At 32.6% G+C, this 25396-nt stretch overlaps 1 protein-coding gene across 1 annotated transcript in view; it reads right to left on the reverse strand.

The window, feature by feature from the left end:
• Positions 1-23490, reverse strand: part of LOC129230613 (uncharacterized protein CG43867-like) — a 112801-nt gene extending 89311 nt beyond the window's left edge. The window contains exons 1-11 of the mRNA XM_054865032.1: positions 23316-23490; positions 19357-19429; positions 18662-18753; positions 17027-17237; positions 14728-14852; positions 11333-11443; positions 11063-11149; positions 9821-9890; positions 9622-9710; positions 9457-9537; positions 5090-5263 (exon numbers count right to left, since the gene is read on the reverse strand). Coding sequence (XP_054721007.1) covers positions 5090-5263; positions 9457-9537; positions 9622-9710; positions 9821-9890; positions 11063-11149; positions 11333-11443; positions 14728-14852; positions 17027-17237; positions 18662-18753; positions 19357-19429; positions 23316-23387 — 1185 coding nt within the window. The 5' untranslated portion in view covers positions 23388-23490. The remainder of the gene's footprint in view (positions 1-5089; positions 5264-9456; positions 9538-9621; positions 9711-9820; positions 9891-11062; positions 11150-11332; positions 11444-14727; positions 14853-17026; positions 17238-18661; positions 18754-19356; positions 19430-23315) is intronic.
• Between the last annotated feature and the right edge of the window lie 1906 nt (positions 23491-25396).

The following is a 25396-nucleotide window of genomic DNA, read 5'->3' on the forward strand; positions in this document are numbered from 1 at the left end:
TATTCTAACTTAAAGTTTTCGTAAGTCATGTTTGAAAAGCCTAATTTTTGATTATAATAAACGAAGGAGGTTCGAAGGGCCTTGCTCGAATATTTTCTGAAATTGAAGTCTTAAAAACGTGATTGTAAGACAATATTTGGTAACATTAGGACTGGCAAGCATTCGAAATTGAAGCTCTAAGAACGCAATTTTAACTGATTTTTGAACGCAGTTTCAAGCAATGTTGTTTCAAATTCGTGAGCTTTCCCAAAATTTTGCGAAATTGAAGATCTGGAAAGGAAATTCGAGATGGTTTGTAATGCTGGAGGGGGAGGGGGGAGGGGCATTTTGAAAACTATATTTTTAAGCAAACTACAATAATAATAATAATAATAATAACAAGGAAAAAAGAAAAGAAATAGGAAGGAGTGGGAGTAGTTGATCACTTAGCTGAAACTTTGCTTTCCAAAAATGTGTTCCCCCCCCCCCCTTTAATAGTAAATATTTTTGAAAAACATTCAACTAAGCATTCTGTAGGGGAGGGGGCACAGGGCTGTGCAACCAGAAGGGTGCCTCTTTCTTTAATTTAAACATAAATAGTTGATGAAAAATGTTCAACCTTGTGAAATTACAGACATATCGAAATAACATTCATGGCTCCACACATGAAGAAAAATGCTAATATTTGCATTTATTAGCATCGTGTGCTTTCAGTGTAAAAGATTGCGCTTTAGTATATTTAAACACAACAAGGCAATAATTTTTCCTTTAGATAGGCAGCAAGGAGGATTGCTTGTTTTAATGAGCAGTACAATTTCACTGCTACTTTTACTCCGAAAAGTTCAATTTTATTTTTTTAGTTGGAGATTTCTTTTTCCTCCAGTTGGAGCATTTTTGATTGGGACAGCGCGGCCCTGACTTGCCCAAATGGTTTTTAGTCCAAAATAGTGAGTTTAGACACATTTTCAGCACCCCAGTGACAGTTGTACCATTTGTACTTAATGCTTTTTATTTCCTTTTCTTTTCTCCCATCAGAAAAGGACATTCGCTTTTCTCTTCATTTTCATTAAACTATTCAAAAAAGAAAAAGTCATGATTTTTTTGTTTTAAGATTTTGAAAGATGTGTTGTTACTTTTTAAAGTCCTCCTAAAACTGGGGGGCATTGCCCCCCTCTGCCCCGCCTCATAAATCCGCCCATGCACTTTCAAGCAAAAAGGGGACTAAAGAGGACCAGTTAGGATTAAAAAGAGGACCCTTGGGACCCATTCATAGTTAAACCCAGGGAAGGACCAAAAGGCAAATTAGCTGCCTGCTGGCTAAATCTGTGGAGACAATTCGTTAATTAACCACAATAAGGATTTTTAATGATACAAATCCTTTATCACCTTCTGTACAACTGAAATTTTTATCCATTGAATTATTATCTACACAAACTTTTGGATGGGGGGGGGCGACAAACAGGCATGTAACTAACAATCTTACAGAGTAATTTAAATTGAAAAATAAATTTTCTACTAATAAACAGGTGAAAATGGGCTGATTATAAATATTCAGCAAAGTGACCGATGAATCAGTGCATACCTATTAAGACCTTTTAGATACAATTATTGCAGTCATTTACAAAATTTCTCATGTAAACAGTTTAAACAGAATTAATTTTGATATAAGGTACTTCAAGACAAAAAGATATATATAGCAGTAAGTTACCGCCCCTAAGCAGTGCCGGATCTAGAACTCAAGCAAGGAGGAGCTAACCTTAGTCCAAGTGGTGAGTCACTGTTTTAAAGGGGCTTTTTCCTCGTTTTTGCAGATACTCTCAATCTCTGGGGAGGGGTAGACCTGATTACTGAATAGGTTGACTAGGCCGTGGCATTGGGCCCCCACTTTTTAGAGGCCTCCAATTGACTTAAAAAATTTATCCAATGACCAAATTGTGTGGTTTAGCTACCGGGAAGCAATTTTTCGTGATGCTGCATATCGAACACAAATTCAGAAAATTGCACTGATTCAATGACTTTCTACCGATTTCAAGCACTAAACTCCTTTTTTTTAAGGTTTTAAAGCTTTTTCGAGGTTTTCAAGCACTTAAAAATGAATTTCAAGCACTTTTCAAGGGCATACGAACTCTGGAGAAATATCAGTAGCACCCTGCTTCGATTTGACGTCATAACTCCTCCCCCAAACCTCTCCATTTTCTAGATTTCCATGCTGCAGCGGTTGAAGGGGGAATAATGTCATTCTGAAGTGAAATGAGGGATTGTCTGATTCTATAGAAAATATACGCCGTGGCCGCGTGTTTGGGCGTAACTGAAATCAGCACACAATACCTTTTAACGTAATGAAAACTTTTAAAATCTGATTTTTAAGTAAAAACGATATAAAAATGGACTAATCGGACCAAAATGTTAAAAAGCGGTCTAAAGCAGACTTTACCATAAAAAAGACTTTGGCGGGGAAAGAGGACCATTTGGGAGCACTACATATTTGATCCCTACCCCTTGTCACAATCTTAGAGCAGGAATAAGTAAATGGAGGGAGCTAGTCTAATCATTAGCTTAGCTAAAGCTGGGGCAAAAGACCTCAAGTCACGTGACTCAACAGCAATGAATGGTTGACATCTTTTGCATGACACTAGCGAAAAAACTGATTTCTAACAACGCTTTGCTTTAAAATCTATCACGTAACTTGGGGTCTTAGCTTCATGAATGAAGGTTTTCACTCCCTTCATTTTATCTCCTCAATGGTCCCAATGTGTCACACTTCCCTTTACCCCCAACCCCCTCATCACATGTCACGCTATTTTTCATAAGAATTTTCTAATTAAAAAAAAAATGTGCAATGTCACATTTCCGGGAACCAGACATCTCCCTCTTGTCGCAAATTGTCAATTTCAAGAACTCCTCCTCCCTCAAAATGTTACATCATTTATGAGCATCCCCTTAATGCAGGGGTTCCCAACCTGTGGGTCGCGACCCCCAAGGGGGTCAAGAAGCAGTTCTTAGGGGGTCACGATATTATCGATATTATCCCTAGATTTTAAAATGTATCATTTCATAGTTAAAAAATAAAAATACATAGGGGGGGGGGGAATAGCATCATTTTCGAGTAGCATCAATATTTGAGCGTGATGATGAATTCAGGAGTCCAGCTACGGGGATGCAGCAACTCCCCCTCCATTTCCCTCTCATGCCAAAGTTCCTGATCCCCCCCCCCCCAATATCCTCCAAGATTATCTAAATCTTTGGTTTAGGGACTTCATTGTCTAAAAACTCTAGGGGAAGAGTACCGAATTCACTTCTCTATAACATCATTCTAAATTGTGTCAAATTTCGATTTTGGAATTTAATTTCGAATAATTTCTGTGAGAGCTTGTCTAAATCCCAACTCTTATCCTGAAAGATGGCCTGCAGTTGCGTTTTTAGGACTTAACTTTGAAAATATCGTGGGAAGAGCCAACCCCATTTCGTCTCCTAACTTTATCAAAAATAGCCAAGAAATGGGATTTATGATTTTAATTTTGAAAAAAAAAAATCTAGGGCAGTGCCTACTCTCCCCCTTCACATAATTAAAGATCGTAAAAAATTTCGTTTTTATTGCTTGAATTTCAAAAAAAATCCTTGGGAGGGTCTCTGAACATTTCCCTTTGTCATTAGAGATAACCTACTATTCTGTTTTTTTTTTTTTTTTTTTTTTTTTGACATAAAATTTCGAAAAATTTCCTTGGGAATAACTCCCAATCCTCTCTCTCCCCACATCAGTATAACTCGTCTACAATTTTATTTTCAGAACTTTAATTCCGAAAAAATTTCGGGGGAGAGGCTTCGAATCCAAACCTTTTCCTAACGTTTACAAAGATGGCCTATAACTGTGCTTTTAGAGCCTCAAACTCAAAAATTTTCCGGGGAAAGATTGCCCCAATCTCTTTTCTTCTCTTAATTTCAGCAAAGATGGTCTACAACTGAGCTTATTTCGGACATTTCATTTTCATTTTCAAAAAATTAGAGGGCATCCCCAAACTTCCTCCCCCCTCCCTATCGTTGAAATCGTCTAAAACTTCCATTTTTAGGACTTCAATTTCAAAAAATTTCAAAGGCAGAATCTCTGAGTTTGAACCGTCTATCCTCTCCTCCTTCAAACATCATCAGAGATCGTATAAACTGCAATCTTTAAACTACAATTTTGAAAACTTTCTGGAGAAGGACCTCCGTGAATGTTACACCTAGGATTCTATAGTTGGGGCAAACCTAACCTGGAAGCACTGTGAAGGCTTTGCCAGGTTAGGTTTGCCCCAACTATAGGTTCATGTTTTAGTTCTCTTTCTCCGCTTAAATAACACAGTTCTCTTACTTTGATTGTATGGAGGCTAATAATGACACCCCACCCCCTTCAACGAAAAATCTGTACTTTCTCTTGCTATATATACGTTTGAAAAAATTGAAGGGCTGAGAAACAACCTCCCCCCAATTTTTTGAACTTGTGATGGCATTGTTGAAAATTTCATTCAATCCAATGAAAGTTGGAGACGTTAAGACTATATAAGACTTTTATGACATCAGCTCCTCCGAAAACCAAATCCTGTATTCACCTCTGCTAGGATGCAAGAATTTTGAAAGTGTCGAAGTGTATGTTTAACTTTATTAGTGACTCTTTGTTTTCTATTTCTACAATCATTGTGTGTTACCTCCAATAAGCATAAATAAAGTATCTCAAGCATCTCTAGTTATTATGGTAAATATGGGCATTGTCACACACACACACACATATTTATATATTATAATAGGGACACATAGCGGGTTCATGGGTTGTTCAGTTGGCAAAAAAGGGGTCGCCACTTGAAAAAGGCTCGGAACCACTGCCTTAATAGGAGTTTTAATTTCTTTTTTTCTTTTCTAAAGTAAGGTATTGTTGTGGAAAATTTCAACATTAATTTAAACTCCAATGAATTTAACATGATTTTCAATTCATAAAATTAGATGGAATCTTTTTCATTTTAATACATTTCCCAAGAGGCATTTCTATCTGACTGAAAACCTTTTCCCCTTTTTCTAGCATCTGCATATTGAACACATAATTAACAAATATCATAAAGAGAAAAGAAAATATTAATACCATTTCTTGTTTGCCAGGCATTATTAAATAAGTAGGACCCTGCTGATTTGGAAAAATGCCAATAGTATACTCAGACTTTGACATTGAATCTTCTTGATCTTCTTCATCACTGTCTGAAACATGCAGTACTTCTTCAACTCTTGCATCTCTCATGTTAATTTGGCCTAAAGGTTTCTAAAGGATAAGAGCATGTTATCAGTCAAACTCAGAAGAGGAAAATAAAAACAGTGCTGAAATGTGTAGTGGGAGGGGGATACATATGTGGAGAATATATATTTATGGAAACATTGAAACTTCTCAGGAAGGACCGACCACCAGCTGTTGCAAGAAAAATCGGTTGTTAATAGTGTTGACATTGAGTTGCTTAACCTTTAGGCTACGGCAACTATACAATTATCTTTTCCCTCTCCCTGCGGCTCAAAGCTTTCTTAGTTCCTTCCCCCCCGAATAGGACAGCATAAAGGGGGCGATGTCCACTTTGACCGCTGAGCTCTCCGCAATACAGGGTTACTATAGTGGGACACTATACTTGGCTAGTCATCACTTATTCAATGGTTTGAAAATAATTTTTTCCCCTCCTTGTTCCTTATGGGTTATCTAGGTTTAGATTTTCTGTAAGTATATTTGGTTCAGTTTTAAAATTGAAATCACTGAAATAACGCTTCTCATCTAACCTAAGGCTAACGACAACAAAATAATAAATATCAAACTCTATTTGTGAGGTACACCACTGGATTCAATAAATGCCAGATGTCCTTATCTATGCGCTAAAATGCGGAGGTAAATAGCGTTCAACTGAGACCAAAGCCATTGTAAATACAATGTAGAATACCTTAGATTCAAGGGAGGCAACTTTGCTTTTCAGCTTGGCTATTCAGAAAAATGATGACACTAATACGTGTGTCCAAGAAAGAATCCACAATAATAGCGAACAATTCCTTGCTTTGCTTTTCTGAGCAGGTGCAAGTGGAATATGCTTGAACACCGTATTCATTTACATAAAGAACGTTAGCGCTTATCTATCTTTTAGAGCATGCAAGGCACCCTTTTTTGTATGTGAAGCTGGCGTTTCAAAGTCAATCACTGTCGAGTGAGATAATATGGAGAGACAGCCTACAAATCCCCTGATATCCCCATTCACTCTTTCTTCTAATTGTGGTTGAAATACCTCTAGTAATTGTTGAAGGATTAAGTTCCGCTCCCTTCACAATGCACAAGAAAAATATCTGGGCAAATTTGTTTTAGATTCCAAGTCTTTCCTCTTTTCAACATTTCCTATTTATGTACTATCTTTATAATACATTTTCACTACCCAGTACGTTGTTATTTGTGAGTAAGAGAAGATAAGTAAAAAAAAAAAAAAAAATACGCATGAGTAAACAGAAAACCAATTTCTTTCTTCCATTTTTTACTGGCATAAACAGTTCCAAATGTAAGAATTAATTAACAGAAAAAAAAAATAAACAGACATTAGACTCTCATTGAAAACTGAGTAAGATATATCAGGTGCTCTTATAAATCTTTTCACTTAACCTCTTTTTTTTTGCGCAAGGAAGAAAGAGGAGCAACCGACTTTGACTTAAAAATTAACATTTTAAGCCCCTTAAATACAAACAGGGGGAAAACTGAATGCACAAATTTATACTTTATTAACTGCTTTATAAGGCCATAACGTTTAAGAATTCCTAAGTTGAACCATAAAATTAAAAAATTCAGCGAAAAAAACCCTCGTAAATGTGCCCCGGTGTACCATACTTATTTTGTTTCATTCAGCATATCCTTAGTCCTTTTGACTATGTACTGAAATAATATTCGCTATAGACAAAATATCAAGGAAATACATTTATATTTTCTAAAATATCAAAATTAAGTTTTTATGCTTTTCACTCAATAAGTGATCAATTAGATAGATTTTTAGGCGTAGCGAAGGGGGGGGGGGGGGTAAAAACACCCCTCAGAGCCCTTGATTTTAACATTCTTGCCATCCCTAGTGCAATAACTTTTACATATGAAAAGGCTCGTTTTGAACAGAAAACCCCCTCCAGAAGATAATTCTGGCTGTGCTAGTGACTCTTTATATATATATATATAAAAAAAATGAGCATTTAGTCTAACTTTCAATTTTCAAACCAAAAGATTCACGACACAGATTCTTAATTGAACCTCTCTTTCAAATTTATTGATTTTAGAATGTTTTCCATGTTTTGTTGAAACGGTATTACAAATAATTTTCAGTTAAAATGTAAATAAAGAAATAAATGAAACGTGGCAAATCGCAAATTGATAAGTTGTTTCTTATTCAGCATGATATTCATTTTCAAAAAGTTAGCAAAATAAGATATGCTTTTCAAGTGTTTAATTATTTTTATAAAACCATAACAAAAGAAATATTTTGGAGAATGATGTTTCTTGCGCTCTGCTCCCTAAATATCTACACTGCTTAAACTAAATAGGTGTTTTGTACTCAGTAAAATATGCTGTTATTAATTATAGGAAGCCTTACTATTGGGTTATTAAACAGAAAAAGGCTATCAAAAATTTTTCTTTCCATCAAGTATTTTATTTCTGCTTAACTTTCTCCCCTCTTTTTCGAAACTTCGCCACACATTCCTTCACTGGGAACAAAACTATGCCAAACGCCTTTGATTGACAGACCCCCAAAAGGGGTGTAGTGCGTTTCATTCATTTTCTCCCTGTGTAGGCGTGTGTGAAAGGATTATCAACTGCGGGAAGTAACTGGAGGGGGAAGGGAAGGACTGGTACAGACGTTGTACCACAGCCGTAGGAAGAGAGCACTTTTTGTCGGTACAGCATATGTACCGCCGTTGGCTAAAGGTTAAACAACTTAACAAAACTCTACTATTATTAGTAAACAACACTTTAAACAAGTGTTTGAGCTTTCATTTACTGAATTTTCCCCAATAAGTTTTATTTTTCAGAAAGACAACTACTAATGCCAACTCAAGGACATATGATGAAACCTATGTTTATTTCTTTCTTTTTTAATCACTATTTTTTGAACACAAGGTTTGTACACAAATTTTTTTTAAAAATTTCAAGGACTTCTCAAAGTACATGAAATACACCGTTTTCAAAATTAAAGGACTAAAGACGCATTTTAACATATTTCTAGGTTTCCAAGCACTTGAAAATGACATTTTAATCTCAAGCAGTTTTCAAGGTTTTTTTTTTTTTTTTTTCCCTAAATTCCAAAGAATGAGTAGTTATTTAATGTATTATATTCTCTTTGAATTGTTTCAATCAAGTTTATTTATTAGATTTGCTCTAGTTTCTGGTCAGGAAATCAAAATTGAATAAAGTTTAATTTCTGACTTGTAGCAGGTAATAGATAATTTTTGTGAAGAAAAGTAATAAGTAACAAGCAGGAAGAATTCAAAAAAAAAAAAAAAAAAGAGAGAGAGAGAGGTTATCCTCATTTAATAAAATATCGTCAGTTTTGTTATTAAAATTATTTGTGGAAAAATGAGGGAAACCTTTATATAGATTCAAAAAAAAAAAAAAAAAAATTCGTTTTATTTTAATTTTTTAATAAAAATATCGTCTGCACTTTGCCAGTCTTAATAGCTTTTGCCTTTTGTGGACATAATAGATTGGCAAAATTTTGTTAAGTTGGTGCACAATAGTTTTAGAATTACTTTTAGTCTAAGTTCTAAATATTTTCTGAAATTTTGCGAACATAATTCATTAATATGTGTTGCTGTCAACATGGAAAGATTTTGCCTGATGTTGGTTAACATGTAAAAATGACTGAAGCTTTGGGATTTTTAAAAAATCCAAAGTGGTCTAAATTTAAATTTTTAATCATAAAATTCCTTTTTTCTACACATTTATGGGAAATTTTACAATCCCCCCCCCCCCCTCGCCTGATTGCTGAACAATCACTTGACAAAACTTTTATTTTTGAGGTGGATTGTGCAACAGCGCACAATACAGCTGGTATGCTTTTATTTTGTTTTCCTATTTTTCACAAATAACTTAAATTCATGAATTGGTTGAATTTGTTAATGGATCAAGAAAAAAAAAACATTACATTCATACCATTAATATTTAAAAAATATTAAAATATGGCAACAATTTTATTGATGCAAATCAACAAAAAGTTTTCAAGTGATGTCAAAATGACTCCTTGGTAAACCTAGCATTAATTACAACAAAACAAGTTCAGAAGAAAGTTTTTTTTGGCACAAGTATTTTTATTGCACTTTATTAAAACAAAATAAATAACACAAATTCTGTAAAAATTTAAACTTTGGGGTTTATTGTAAGTGCTTAGTGAACATTTGCATCTAACTTGCAAATAGGTTAAAATTAAAAGGACTTTGTCACAAAGCAAAGCTACAACTTACAGAGTCATTTGGTGTTTTATAATACAAAAACATTCTTCCTACTAATGAGCACCAACATTTCCTAGAATGTCCATGTTTTACCTATAAAAATCAGAAGAATATTCGTCAGGCAAGAGTTGAAATTTCAGTGCTAAAAGAATAAAAAGGTAACCTGAATCTTCATACCTTAGTGACCCATCCCTGAATGGAAGGTTTGTTGTCATCTTTGCTAACTGCTAAATGGGTTGTATTTCTACGAATAACATTTTGAAGAACTGAAAATAAAGTTTAATCTCAGTGAGTGATTAAATGGAAAAGACTAAGAAGCATGATTTTCAATATTGTTTTAACATGAATAAGAATTATCATTTTTGTTGATGCTTACCTTTTATCCATTCTTCCATAGTAGAATTTGAATCTGCAGTTAAATAGTAAGTTCTTTTTGATGTAGCAACCTAATGAATGTTATGAGTACAGATTAAATGTTACTTGATGATTATTTCCTGATAATATTTAACAATAAATTAATTACACTTTAAATGTAATAAATCCAAAATACAGTATTACCATAATGAACAAACATGAAAATCAATTTTGCATATCTCAGCTCATAATGTAGTAATTAAAGAGCAAGTGACGGAAAATATTCAGCAAGAATTATAGTGTACAAGAAATATACGAAAAATCTGTGATTATATTGCATATTCATTTATACATACTAAAAATATTTATTTTATTTAACAGAAAAGAAACACATCAAAACACAAAATAATGATCTCTTAGCTAAAATTGTTCCAAAAAGTTATAAATGAAAACATTTTATTTAAGTTTACAATTTGCTGAATAAATCATCTCAAGAATGGAATCAAAAAAGTAAAAATCACCCTTTTAAGTTAATAAGGAAAAAACTACCCAAATTGTGGAGTACAGCATCAAAAATGGAGACAAATGTCCACAGTACTTTCTCCTTACATTTCAAAGTTCCATTCTTAATAAAATAAGAAAAGTTCCTTTATTGGGAATTTTTAGTTTTTACCTTCCGAAAAATAAATCAATACACCAAATAAAAAATCATTTTTCAATCAATCATTAACTTTTAACTAAGAAAAGTGAGAGGGCAAGGTCCCTTTACTTTTAAAAGTGGGGGGGGGGCGCAGTTGCCCCTTTTGCCCTCCCGCCTCCCCCATACGAGCTGCCTGTGTTTATATTTAAAAGATGTGGGAGGTTCTTCAGATACATTTAGTGTATTCATGAGATAAAGGTTCAAGCTAGTTAACAATATGTTTTAAAAAATGATAAATGATTGTAATAGCTATCGCAATTAAACAAAGAACCAATACTCGTCACTTTCAACTCTTAAGACTAAGGAGAAATTCAACTTTGAAATGATTTGCTATCACCCTAGTGTTAAATATAAAATTTTTGGTGTTTCCGTTCAGCATCAGCCAGTTAGCTCAATGTACATCCAGTTTGAATTTCTTCTTTTTTAAATGAGTAATAGCAGAAGTTTTATTTGATGTTCCTGTTTAGAAATATTGGCATTTCAAAAGTTAAGGAAGTGTTAAAAATCTTGGAAAATAAAAACTTGTTAACATATTATTCTGTAGAGAATAAAATTCCCAAATACCTCAAAAGTTGAAGCTCCTTCAGCTCTATTTACACGTGAAACATCATCTAATAAAATCTGACCTTGAGGTTTTCGTCCAACATCATTCTGAAAAATTCGAAAAAATATTAAGTTAGTTTCTAACATTTGAAACAAATCTTAAGATGAACAACTATGGATCTTCATAAATCAGGAATAATGTATTTAAAGAAGTAAAGCCTCTTGGTCATAAACTTTTATCCTTCATTTTAAAAAAGTACTAAAGGGAGGAGGTAAACATTAAAATAATACCTGTGTTTTGTAATAACTAAGTGTTCCATTCTTCAAAACAAACCATCTTCTCCTCCAAGTTTTTAGCTTTCCACCAAGTTTGGTAAGATAACCACATTTTTCAAAGTTATCCTAAAAATAACTTTCAATTAGTAAAATATTATTTATCATCATAACTTTGCCAACTGTACTACAAATAATAACTTTAGAAAATTTGAAGCATAATTAACTAAAACATATTTAAAATTCATTTTTGCTTGATTTAATTTATGATAATTATATCTCAAACCATTGCTCTTCTCAATCTTTATAACCAGTGGACTTCTTTCATAGACCAATGTTCAGTGCGGACCTCAGTCATTCGATTGTATAGATACTTGTAGCTTATAGATAATCAAACTTAATTAAATTAACTAGTACTAATTATAGGGGAATATCACTATTTAAAAAAAGGGTAGGTAATTTATAGTGCTTCACTTTATTTCCGAATTCCGGCATACAAAAATCAAGTTGAACAGACAGAAATCAATAGGTAACAAAACGATAAAAATTGCTAATTGAACATTGAATTAATGGAAAAAGTGAGGTTGTTTTAAATGAAAATAGTTTTAATGTATTGGCTTCGATTGTCAACAGCTGGATTCTAACATCAAGATCAGCATCTAGACAGCTTTGGTATTTAGTTTCGGTGGCTGCATACATTTAAAATTGTGTTTTGCATCGGTAAAATGTGGGAATTGGAAGAACATGATTTTTTTTTCCAACAGTTGGCCTTTTTTGTTTCCCAGATGAAGACAAAAATGGGGGTAAGCAGAGACTGACAAAAACTGTAAAAACTTAGAAGAGAGGTAAACATTTTAGGCTCCAGTCAAATTTTTTTTTTCGAATGGACCTTATTCACGGTTTGGCAACGCTCCCATCAGCTGTCCGCCTGCGGGTATTTTGACCAATTACGTAGTGTCAGTAGTGTGCTAAAGAAACTCGTTTTATTTAAGGATTACTGGACTTCATGCGCATAATGAACATGTTTAGGGCTTAAAAAGACTTACGAATGCATGAAAAATGGCGAGAAACGGGGAAAATAAAAATAGAATTCGAGTTTTCACCATGTTTCTGATAAGGAACCAAAGAGGCTTAAACCCATGAAAATACGATAATAAAGAGAGTATTTCGTCTCAAATGAATCGTTCATCATTCTTTTACAACGTTTCTTAGTTAAAAACGTAAAAAACCAGCCATTTTTAAATAGAAAGAAGAGTTTATAAGCCACACAAAAGCAAGTGTTATTATACGTTGTAGTGCCGGATTTTCGTCTGCTACAGTTCCCACAATGCACTGCAGTGAGGGGTTTTTACCCGCAGTGACGTCAGGTGAATACTGTCCATTTGTAAGAAAGTTCAGTGTAACATGGTTTCCAAATTAATATTGTTCTGAAAAAACTAATTGCCAAGGTGCTTCTCCGTTTTTAGTCTGACTTGTTGAACCCTAGGAAGGTAGTTTTAAAGTGCAGTTTAAAGTTAATGTCTATCAAATATTCATATTTACATGACAACATACTGCATAGTTTTTTGAAGCAGAAAACGATTTGACGACCTATGCATGATCTTGCAGCATTGTACCTAAAGAAATCAGAGAGCAGCGCTCAAAATACAACTTCACTTCATACTTTGAAGGTGAAAATTCTGGATTTCAAATGCAAAAGCATTATTTAAGTATCATGTAATGCTTTTCATTTTTTTTTTTTTTTTTTTTTTTTTTTTTTTTTTTTTTTTTTGAAGTTTGCTGTGAACTCCCTAGGGAGCCTGGATCAAAGTTTAAGAAGCCTGACTTAAATCTATATGTAAAATGCTAAACATTCTATAATACTTATACCATTAAAAAAATTAATTGTTATCAAAAATAAAAGGAAACATGTGTTTTAAGCCACAATTGGAGCATACTTGCAGTATTTTAAAATATGTATGAATTATTAATGTGTTAGACAATACACTCACATGTACACTTTTTTTTTTGCCCAATTTTTATACAAAAGGGGCATCATTTTAGTTGCATAATTTTATAGCTCAGTTAGCCAATCCTAAGGTGCTAACCCTTTTGTGAACAAATAATCAAACATGTAAATGGCTCTGAGCATCTGATAGTTGATTCAAATTTGAAATATTTCAGAATGAAAACGAATAGTACACTTTTCCTTTCAAAATATTTATCCTCTATTAAAGCACAAACATAGTTAAAATAGTTCTCATTACATTCTTTATTAATCTTTTCACAATCAGATTGTCCTATTAATTTTTTCTGAATCTTCTGTGTGAAAAACTGTTTTTCCATCATAATACGCATCGCATCTTTACAGTGCTTTGAAAACTTTTTCATGGATTTTTTTTTCTAAACAAAAAAGTTTGATAATAGGTTAATAATTATTTAAGTTAAAAGGGGGAGGACTACAAATTCAGGAAATTTTAATAGTGGCTCAGAGATTTAAGGTTCAAGCTGACCTGTTGATATCTTTCTTTGAAACTCCAATTAAAAGATTATTCTACGAGGGTTGTTTTTTTTTCAACTTCCGATCATTCCGCTAGACGGCAGGGCGAGCGGCATCGGCCAGCAATGCACGGCAGTCGCGCCGCGCACCTCTCCCACTACAACCTCACTCATTTTCGGGCGTCCGACGCCATTACCAGTTTATCTGGCGACACATAAACGTGTCTACCATGATAGAATCTCCCTCCAAGTGTGAGTTGCGAAGTATCATTCGCTTTTTGCAAGCTAAAGGATTATCCGCAGCAGAACTTCACTGTAGAATGAAACGAATATACTGTGAAAGCTTTATGAGTGACAGTGCAGTGCATGATTGGTATAGAAAATTTAAAGATGGACGAGGTGACATTAATGATGAAGGGGGTTAAGGACGAAAGTCGGTGGCTAACGAAGACCTCGTTGATCGAGTTGACCAAACTGTAAGAAGCAATTGGAGGTTTTACGAGTTCGGATCTATCCGATCAGTTTCCTGAGATTTCAAGGTCAGCCTTATACACTATCAAAACTGACAAGTTAACAAAAAAACGCCGTGAAAACCCATCTCAAATCATTGGCAGCAAACTTCTATGAAGAAGGTATTAAGAAGCTTGTACCCAGGTATGAAAAATACCTCAATTTAAATGGCGATTATGTTGAAAAGTAAATAATAATGTACCTAACTTTTGACAATAAATTTATTTAATTACTCTCACTAGTTTTATTTTTACACCACATCGGAAGTTGATAAAATAACAGCCCTCGTAAAAAAGATATTGCCATTAAAAGATTGTCATTAAAATTAATAATATAACTACATGAAAGAGCTGTCAACGACAAATTAAATCTTAAAAAATAATCAGTCTTAAAAAAAAAGTCTATTTAACCAATTTAATACTAACTCTTCTTGTGTTTTCTGAAATAATAGACATTCTAGGCTGCTCTATAGAATTCATACTGTATGTATCTGTATAAGCATCTGGAGGTATGGCATAATCATCAGATAATACTGAGTCAGCAGAAGTATCTGAAATCATATATGAAAAATAAATAAACATGCACCATATTCAGCTGAAATAAATTATTTCCCAGATGTCACAATTAACAGATTAAAATTTTTATTCTACAGAAGCACCACCAATGAAGTAAAAAGGTGAAATTCTTTCGGAAAAAGATTTGGTAGTGCAGTAAAACGTTTTTAATGCAGTCACTAACAAACAAGTTATTCCAACAGTTTGACTGAAATATCAGTTAATGTCACCATACAGACTTAGAACTGAAATCATGTAAAATGATAAAATAACATCTTTTAGTATGTTAGTCATCTTAACCCATTCATTCCGGTTGGTACAGAAATATACCAATCGGGAAAAAAATTATAATTCGTCCTTAAATGATGCTATTACCCCAACAGCTGTGCATTATACATAGTATAATAATCACAGAAGGGGGAAAAAATGTTTACTGTATCTTTGTTAAAAATGGCCGTATTAGTAGGCTTAAAACTTGAATAAATCATAACTCCAACAGTATTCCTCTTCTGTCAAAAAGTAAAATGCAAGTTTTGCATGTATTTTAGTAATTTCAAAAAGGTTTTAAAATTGTACCATAATTGTATCAGTGTATTTGATTCAGATATACTTTTAGAAAGTTGTTTTTATCTTTGTTTCATGTTATAAATTCCCTTTTACTTTCAACGGTAGAAAATTGTACCAACCGGCGAATATGTAGTCACTGTCTTGCTTCGGACAAATGAAGTGTTTGATCTAAAATTTGTACAAATAAGTGATTTTTTACAGATTTTAAGTATTTTAGTATTGTTGTTAATTTATTACGGATGTCATGGACGCAAAAAGCTGATAAGAGGAAATTCGATTTGATTTGGATATAAGGTGTGGGTGTTATTCTTGTAATACGGACTTTTATTTTTTTCGGTACCATGTTGCGGCACCTAGATGAATTGGTATAGACTGACGTTTCACTTGGATTTTTGGAAAAAATAATAAGTACCTAAGTACCAGAGGAAACAAATGCCATTATGGGCAATTTTTTACTTTTATTCCTGTGCTAAATGATATTCTTTCAACTTATGCATTGAAAGAGTATAAAAATGGATGCTCCATTGGGTTCAAGAAATGAAATGAAGAAACACACACACACACAATCAACCAAGAACAGCATGTGGTAATGCTGCAATAAAGATGATGCTGTAAAATAGAACGACAGTACTGCAGCAGCAATTACAAGCAATAAAGTATTCAGGACACGATGTGAATCAAGCAGTAAATGAGATGCTTTTGAGAAAAATAATTTAATTATTTCAATGTCGTAGTTATGGAAACACATAGCAAGTGCATCTGTCGGATAGACCTTTTTGATCCATAGAAGAATACAATATTAGAAATTGTTACGAAAAAAAGAAAAAAAAAATGTGGTGGTCACTTTTTTTTTGGAAAAATTGTGCAAAGTACTGTAAAAGAATGGCGAATGTTCCAGACTTTTTTGAAAGAAGATTTGCTATTAATTTCGAGAAGATTGTGATGCATAAATATTCAGTTTAATTATTTTCGAAATTTTACCACATTTTTAGTATCGATTTTTTCAAGTTCATATTTCATAAAATTTTATTTTACGAAATGAACACATTTCTTTCTTCTTTTGAAATAAATAAATTGTAATTAGAAAACTCTTTCATGTAAGTGTAAAAAATATTTTACAATTATAAATATTTACAATCGATAATCAATGCAATTATTGCAATCAATCAATAAATGTAAAATTTACAAAAAAAATGTGCTCAGACCATACAAACGCCGGTTGGTAGAAAAAGCTACCATAAAAATAAAAATAGAAAATTTAACGGGAAAAATTTAATTTGTATATGATGCACTTACTAGACATAAAATAAATAAATACTAATAAAATTATCATAGCTTATTGTTTTTTTTTTTTTTTTCGAAACCGGCATTAATGGGTTAATATCAGTTTTAAAAAAAGAATAGAAAAGGGGGGGGGGGGAACATAAAAAATATTGGATGAAATGACATTATTCATAATTCATGTATGTAAACGTAATGATTTTACATGCTAAAAAATAATAATAACATGGAAAATTTTTACAACTCTAAACCATTTTTGAAGAAAAAAAAAAACAATACAAATAGAAACTTGAAAAAAATAATCAAAATTTTAGCCTGCTACCTCTTTTAACCGATTTGGTAGGTGAAGTGCAACCGTGCTTTGCTGGAGACTGATTCAAGCTTCCTTTGTTGCCCCGGCCTGGACTTCCGGTTGATGCACTGGATTCTGTTTCCCCACTGGTGGTATGTGTAGATGTTATCCGGGTATCTTCATTGTCAGAGGAATCAGTGGATTCTCCAGTAAAAGGAACAGATCGAATCTGCGAAGCTCTCTGTTGAAAACAAATTAAAACTCAATTCCTGAAAAAATGAGTCAGCTTTTTTTGCATCAGAATTTTTCAAAAGATTTTGAATATATGAAAAGAAAATTGTTCTTGCACATTCCTGATTTACTTCATGAAAGCAATATAGTTATAAAATAAAAAATATGTTCTGTTAGCTAAGAGCTTAAATGAACTGAAAAAAAAAAAAAAAAAAATCAGTGTTCACTGAGATATTGTAATTTTTTTTTAAAAGTACTTTCACTTTCTAAAGGCAAACACCTGTAATTTAATAATTTTGTTAATGCAAGTAAGATACTGTAAAAAAGGGAAAAAAAAGCATACATGAAAATATGCCCTAAGCTAGGAAATGAGAATGTGAGATGGAAGGCTTATCCTAAAAATACTGCATGCCTCTTTTGTATCAATGCTTGATTTTCAGGTATCAGTCCAATGATTCTTAATTTCTTGAGGTAATTATATAGCTTAATTTAATAATGATGAAGCACTTATTTAGGGGTCTAAGAACTCAACCTTCAAAATTTTCAATTTTCTGGAAAAATTATATGTTATGCATAATTTAATTCTGAACAATTTGATACCTTATTTATTACCACACGCAAAAAATTTTTCCAAGTTATCATGAAAATGTGTAAACTTTCCCCATAGAAATTTATGTTTACAGCAGTTGTTTAAGCCTCTTTTTCTCAAGCTCCGGTTTCTCGTTTTGCGCGCATGATATCTTAAAAAGTTTCTTATGTATTTCCGTAAAACTTTTCATGCATGTTTGTCTGGCTTATTTTTATGATCTTAACCTAAATTTTAACTAAAAATAAAAGTAAATATTAAAAAAAAAATTTCCCCCAAAATTTTGGAAAATTTTGATATTAACTTATAAAATTTCAAAAAATAATAAATAAATTTAAAAAAATAAATAAATTTCCCTTCAGATCATAAAAATAAACCAGACAAGCACGCACAAAAAGTTTTGCGGAAATATATAAGAAACTTTTTGAGATATCATGCGCCCAAATGAGAAACCTGAGAAAACGCAACCTGAGAAAAAGAGGCTTAAACAGCTGCTGTTAACATAAATCACTATGGGGAAAGTATACGCATTTTTTCGATAACTTGAAAAGTTTTTGCGTATGGTAACAAATAAGGTATCAAATTGTTCAGAATTAAATTAGGCATAACATATATTTTTTCCAGAAAACCAAACATTTTGAAGGTTAAAGGTCCTTAGACCCCTTAAAACCACAGACACTAGAACAAAGATAATTACACAAATATCACAGTAAATTTTTATGTTTAACAAAACATGCATTTAGCACATTAAGTCATAATATCAAATCGAAAAAAAAATCTATGTAAAACACATTGTACACTTTAATTACATTGCAGTTTAGAAAAAAGGGAAAATCTTTTATACTTACACCTTTAACCATTGCATAAACTGGAATGCTCATATCGGTAAATGAATCTGTAATGTAGTTATCTGGGGTCTTTTTGGGTTTGTGAGAAGGAACTATAAAATTTTTTTTAATTAAATTCATGTTCAAAATAAAATCACACATTATGATGCATTCTACAGAGTTGTAACAAACATGCAAAAACAAAATGCTTCACTCTTAACAAAGCAGCAGTAACTACAGGCACTAATGCCTCTGAAAAAATTTAGATAAACTTAAAAATATGAAGTACACTGCAAGTAGCATTAAATAGTTGTATAGGATAAGTATATAACAATATATATATTTCTTTTTCTATTCATGATTAATTCAGAAAATTAAATATGTAGCTAAATGTTTATTAAACAGTAAAACATCTAAGTTGCAAAATTCTTTACATTTAAAACATAAAAATTGACCAATATAATTTCTAGAGGTTTAACAGTAAGGCATGTACTGCTTTTTAAAAACATTTATACAGAAGTTGTTATTCATAAAAAGAAACAAAATTCTTTCAGGATAGCACTGCCCTTTCCTGCTAAATTTAAATCCCAAAAGTTGTTCATATTTAATTTAATGATAACTACAGAAAATTGTGCAAAACCTTCTTTGAAGTCATATGTTAGTTGTTTACAAGAAGTAAAAAATGAAGTCAGAATAATTTTAAAATAAGAACTTACTTATTGGACAAGTGTGAAGAGCATCACGAGATAATGAAATACCATTCATAGCTACTTCATAAATTCTTGATTCCTAAAAATTAGAGAATAAAATGTTTAATTTGCTTCCATCATATTACTAACACTATTGCAACTATATTGCAACACTATGAATTATAATAGCTAAAATCTAACGTCTTTGTCAAACTCGTATCTGATTCAATAGTCAGATGCTAAAAGAATTTTTTAGAGGAAAATGGATAAATGCTACTCAAATTTAGAATTTTTTTCCTTCTTCCTTCTAAGCAATATTTTCAAATTTTGTCTCTCACAGACTCGTTTATTCATTTTTTTTTCAGTACAAAAGCAAAAAAAAAAAAAAAAAAATATATATATATATATATTATATATATATATATATATATATATATACTATATATATATATATATATATATATATAATAGAGTCATTTTGCAAAAATATCAACCTGTAGGCCAACTTAATCAACTTTAATGTGTTATACCTCCTTTTAAACATCACATTTTGAATTTTCAAATGTGACAATAGTCTTTTCAAGATTGATGCCTTGCGTAGAATGATTACTGCTTTGAATATCTTTAGGGACAACATGTAAATATTGCCTATAAACCATTCCAAAAATGCGTCCTGTAATTTTTTAAGCATACATTTTATGTAAATGATATTTTTTACAATTATTGCTTACATTTTGGAATTCAAGTTCCTTGAATTTCTTTCATTGGGTTTTTAATTTTTTCTAGTTGAGCCTATTTGGAATTCTGTGTTGAACAATAAGTTATGTTCAGTGGGCGGCTCGTGCCTTTTAAAAGTGAGGGGGCCAGATCATAGTTGCACTCCCCTACAATGGTTTTTGAAGAAAAAAAAAAAGATATTTTTTCCTAAATATTTTTTTAACATTTAAGCTTTCTTAAAATAATTATTTTTGTTGAAAAATAAAATAAAAAATTCATTTTAAACACAGAACAAGCTACAAAATACTTAAACTACTAAGTAAATCACGAAAGATATTAATATTATACTTAAATACACCACCAGCTCAGTTATTCCATCTGAGGACTGAAATTTCGTGCTTCTTAGCACTCATCAGTCTGGAATAGGAACTAACTGAACTTGAGGCGAAAAACCTCTTAAGGGAGCCAAGAGAGCCTAACAAACTGGCAGCTAATGTAGCATTAGCACACCAGATGAGTGACCGCAGAAATAGTGCAGTTCAAATACAAAGATTGATGGCAAAGCATGGTATTTTGTAGTAAGTTATCTCCCTAAGTCAGGGCTAAGGCAGAAATACTTACTACAAAATATTAATATCATCTTTATATCCATGATTGACGGCAGGGTGGTGAATTTTCGCCTCCTAACTTTTAAAAATAAAATTTAACTAATCAGACAGGGAAAAGCTATACAATACATCACAAAAATTACTCTAATCTGACGTTTATTTCCAGTCACTTTGCGGTGCTGCAGTACTCCTCCATTTACAGCACCAGTAAGGCGCTGCAAGGGAGGCACTTTCACCCTCTGGCTTTTCAAAATAAATTTTAAAAAGCAATATTAATCTAATACTTTTAATAGTAATATTATTTTTAATCTTTTAATAACTAATTATTTTGAATCAGTAAAATTAATTTCATTTCAAGCAAAGGTCAGATAACATAAGTGCAAAAATATTGTGATCAGAGAAATATGTAAAAATTATAAACATCCAAACATTTAGAACTTCTGGTGTGAGTATTCATCACAATACTTTGATGCTTTTTAGCATTAAACCTGCTTTTTTCCCCCCTCACTGTTTCAAATATGGTTCGGCGACCCATGCATTTTTCACCACTTTGCAATGATTTTCAGGACAATATGTTTCATCAAAAAGAATTATGTATCAGAATATTTCGGCGGCTCCTATAAAGATATCCAAAATGTTTATCTTTTTTTTCTTAAACTGAAGAACTATGAAGCATGGTTTCGTATAACCAGGGCCGCCAAGAGGACAAGGCGTGCACGTTTTGTCGCCGGTCCTCCCTCCCATTATGCTAATTTTACTCTATGCAAAATACTTTAACCTGAGCCAGGCCCATAGCTTCTGACTAGACATACATGCGGGTCTAGTGAATAGTGCACTGAATACTTTTTTTTTGCGTTAAAAAATGTTTGAAGCGCACATTTCTGGGGCCCTTACTTTGATAATCTTAATAAAATATAATCATGGATGTTCTTAAATCGTATTTTAAGATTACATTTTCCATTCACATTTCACAGAAAAAAAATACCAAGGGGGGAGTAGGGGTGTAGCACCCCCCCCCCACACACCCCTTGGCATCAGTCCTGATAACTTGTCACATTTTCTTTAAATGTACATGAGCAGTTATTTAAAAACAAGTAATAATTTCTGTGTAACAATGGGAAGACATTTTTTGAATTAAAAAAATAATCCTGTAACGAAATATGCACATAACTACATACAACACACAACAGCGAGGCAACTACAAAATAATTGATAAGAGGGAGGGTATAACAGAAAAAAAATTTCACCAATTTGATTGATTTGATTTGCTCATCAAATCTCTCATTTTTGAAACTTGTAGTTTTTTAAAACTAACGCAATTTTAGACGTTTTTTGGTAATGATAGGGGAAAGAACAGTACAGGAGACTCCGAGGAAATTTGTAAAAATAGAAGTTTTAAAACGCGGTTATAGGCCATATTTATTGACGTTAGGGTAAGAGATGGAGCTCCGGGACTCTCCCCGATCGTTTTTTTTTTTTTTTTTGAAAAATAAATAGAAATCCTCTTCCCCCCTCCAGCTTTTCGAAATTGCAGTTCCAAAAACACAATTGTAGACAAAATTTGAAGATTTTTTTTATGGGAAGGGGTTTTGGAGCTCTCCCTTTAAATTTTTTCAAAACTGAAGTCCTAAAATCGGCCTGAAGGAAAAAAAATCTTAGTATAATCCGCGCATAATAAGATGCAAAAAAATCAAGTTTTGATTTAACATACAATTTTAGTAACTAAATTTAAAACGTGAAGTAATAATTTTTAAGGAAAATTCAAAACTAATATAAAAAATAATCTAAAAAATAATGATCCTCTTCTCTGAATAGTCATAAAAGTACACTAGTTACTTCAAGATAAAGAGTCAAGAAAAAAGCAAATGGTCTAATCTTGTGCAAATGAAGGGGGCTTCTTCCTTTACTGTATGTTGTTTATTTTTACATAGCCTGAATCGCAAAAGAAGAACATTCAAGCTATGTAAAATAAACAACATACAGGCAGGATAACGGTCTCAGTGAATCTTGCTGAAAATATTAAGGTTCAATGCCTTTGTGGTGGGGGGGGGGGGGCAACAAATAATCCATGGCAGCGTATAATCCGCACCTCATTAATTTTACTTTTTTAATAGATAATCTGCGGATTATATGCAGGAAAATATGGTACAATCCTTTTTTTTAATTTCAAGCGTGTATGCATTAAAAAAATGGATAATATATAAAAAGTTATAAATTAATGTCTGAAAAAAAGTGAGGGGGCAGGGCCAAATCTGGCCCCTCCCACGAGCCGTCACTGGTTATGTTTGTTACAAAACGACATATATTCCCTTCCACACTTTTTATAGCAGTAATAAAAATTGTTCTTTATTCTGTTCCGAAGAGCCACCTGGAATGCAATCAAAATCACAATTTTTTAAGTACAAGTTATCTTGTTCTAATAAAATCGTGATTTGAACATGTTGCAGGTGTGACGGAACAACCACCTCCACAACATGTACAAATCATTATTCTTCAAGCACAAAAACTTTGTAGAAATTCATTACTTCATATTATGACACATATTGGTTCCTTATTTTTGAATATATATCCCAGTTAAAAGCCTAAATTTAACATTTTGCGAAGAAAGTGCCAAAATATAAAAAATTATCATTAATACAAATGGATTGAGCAAATACCTACCCAAGATGGAAACCTATGCAGAGGAGGAGTAGGAGGCCTTATATCAAGATCAGGATCTAGTCCCCCAATCATTTCTTTACTAGGAGTGTATATCTCAGCATAATCATGGAGATCATTACTAGTCTGGACAGTTCTCCGCCTTTCACCACCTGCATGCCCGTTGCCAACATTTAGCATTTTTAACTTCCTATCTAAGCTACCGTAAATGTTTCCATACGTGTTTCCTGTTGCTGTTTTATTGCTGTTATTCAAATCATTTTCTATGCTTGCTTGAGCAGTAGTTGTTCTTGGAACAATTGCTGAAATTCAGTCAAAAATGAGAATGCATTATATAAAATATGCTACTGTTTGTTTGTTTTTTTTTTTTTTTTTTCAAATGTAAAAATATTTTGAAAGTTGTAATAAGAAGCAATAGTAGGGAAAAAGTTTTATTGATTTCCCGATGTGCTTCGCAATGTGTTGCCAACAGTGCCAGATCTAGGAATTTTCCGAGGTGGGGCAAAGCTTCAAACTGATCCTCCCCCCTAAAACATCCATACATCTTGCTTTAAATTTTTTCTATCAAATTGAATTTTAGCATTTTTAATTAACTGTAAAGTGCAATATTGTTTGAATAAAAATTCGTTTTGTACTAGAAATGTCATTTATATATATATTGTTAAAATGAAGGTCTACTGTAACACAAATTGGAGTTAAAAAAAACTTCTCCCTCTCTCCTTTTTTCTGGAAACGAGTTCAGTGTGTTCGAATTCAGATCAGTGGTCGGATACAAGGGCGCCTATATAAGGGGGTGGGAGGCTCAAGCCCCCCCCCCCCCCCCCGCTTGAAATTAGAACTTCCTTGCTTTTAGTACTTAGCCAGCAATTAATGAATAAGTTATCAAAAATGTCCAATTTTAATAACTGTAATCTGTACTGAAATCGGTTTCTATAGAAAAAATATCCTGCTAAACCATGGGGAAAATATATGAGCCCCCCCCCGCCCCTAAAATTTTGCATATGGGCGCCCTTGGTCGGATTCGAAGATTTTTTTTTAGGTATATATTTTACATTAGGGGAGAGAGGAGGTTCTGGGGAGCCTCCCCCGATAGTTTTTTTAAAACTCAAGTTGCAAAAACACAACTGTACATTATATTCGATTATGTCCAAGAAAGAGGGGTTCGGGGGAAATTTTTTAAGATTGTAGTTTGAAAAACCGTTTTAGACTATATAGATCGCTATATAGGTTCTTGCTTAAGTACATGCAAGGCCCAACAGCCCCCCCCCCCCGGGAACTCTCGGAAGAAAACACACTGCACATTAATTAATTTTGTGTACATGATGAAGTTTATATTGCTACAAAACTGTTTAGTAAAATGCAATCTCAACACAGATTGTGAATGCAACACAGATTTTTAATCACAGCATTGCTACACTGTTAGGGTAGGTTTGCCCGAACCAGTTAATAATTAAAATCCTAATACACCATAAAAATACAACTCATACGAAAAATTAACACACTTAAAACAGGTGCTTTGTTCACTAACTTCAAAAGTTAATTTTTATAAGTAAACTCATTTTAGAAATTTGGTGATAATATTTTTATTCCTAATTGAATTTCAAATGAAATTTTACTCCCAAAAATCAAAGTAATAATGCAAGAAATGAAAACCAGACAAGAGCTTTGGAAAATATACAGAACAATGAATAAATGAAGGAAAATAAATGTAATAGAAAAAACAGCATAAGAATATATTAGAAAAAAAATATATTTAACTGTGTAAAATCTTTTTTTCTTTTTTTTTTTTTGCGCACGTGGAGGGGATGGCGGGTCCTGCGAAGTTCGTAATTTTTCCAGTTGGGTCTGCGGAGGTCTGAAGGGGGATCCTCTGAACTAAACAGTTGAAGGATTATTTTGAGTTTTAAAGCAACTGTTCATCTTTTTATGTGTTTTGGCAAATAGTTTTAAATTCCAAAAAGACTTTAATAGTTTTTTTTGAAAAGGTATGTACACCATTTTAGTTGAAAAAAAATGATCATTTTACATCGGAAGGGGGGGGGGCGTAGATTTTTTTTATTCAAGGGACTCCTTTAAATTCTTAG

The sequence above is a fragment of the Uloborus diversus genome, chromosome 1 (assembly GCF_026930045.1).
Source record: "Uloborus diversus isolate 005 chromosome 1, Udiv.v.3.1, whole genome shotgun sequence".
NCBI lineage: Eukaryota > Metazoa > Arthropoda > Arachnida > Araneae > Uloboridae > Uloborus > Uloborus diversus.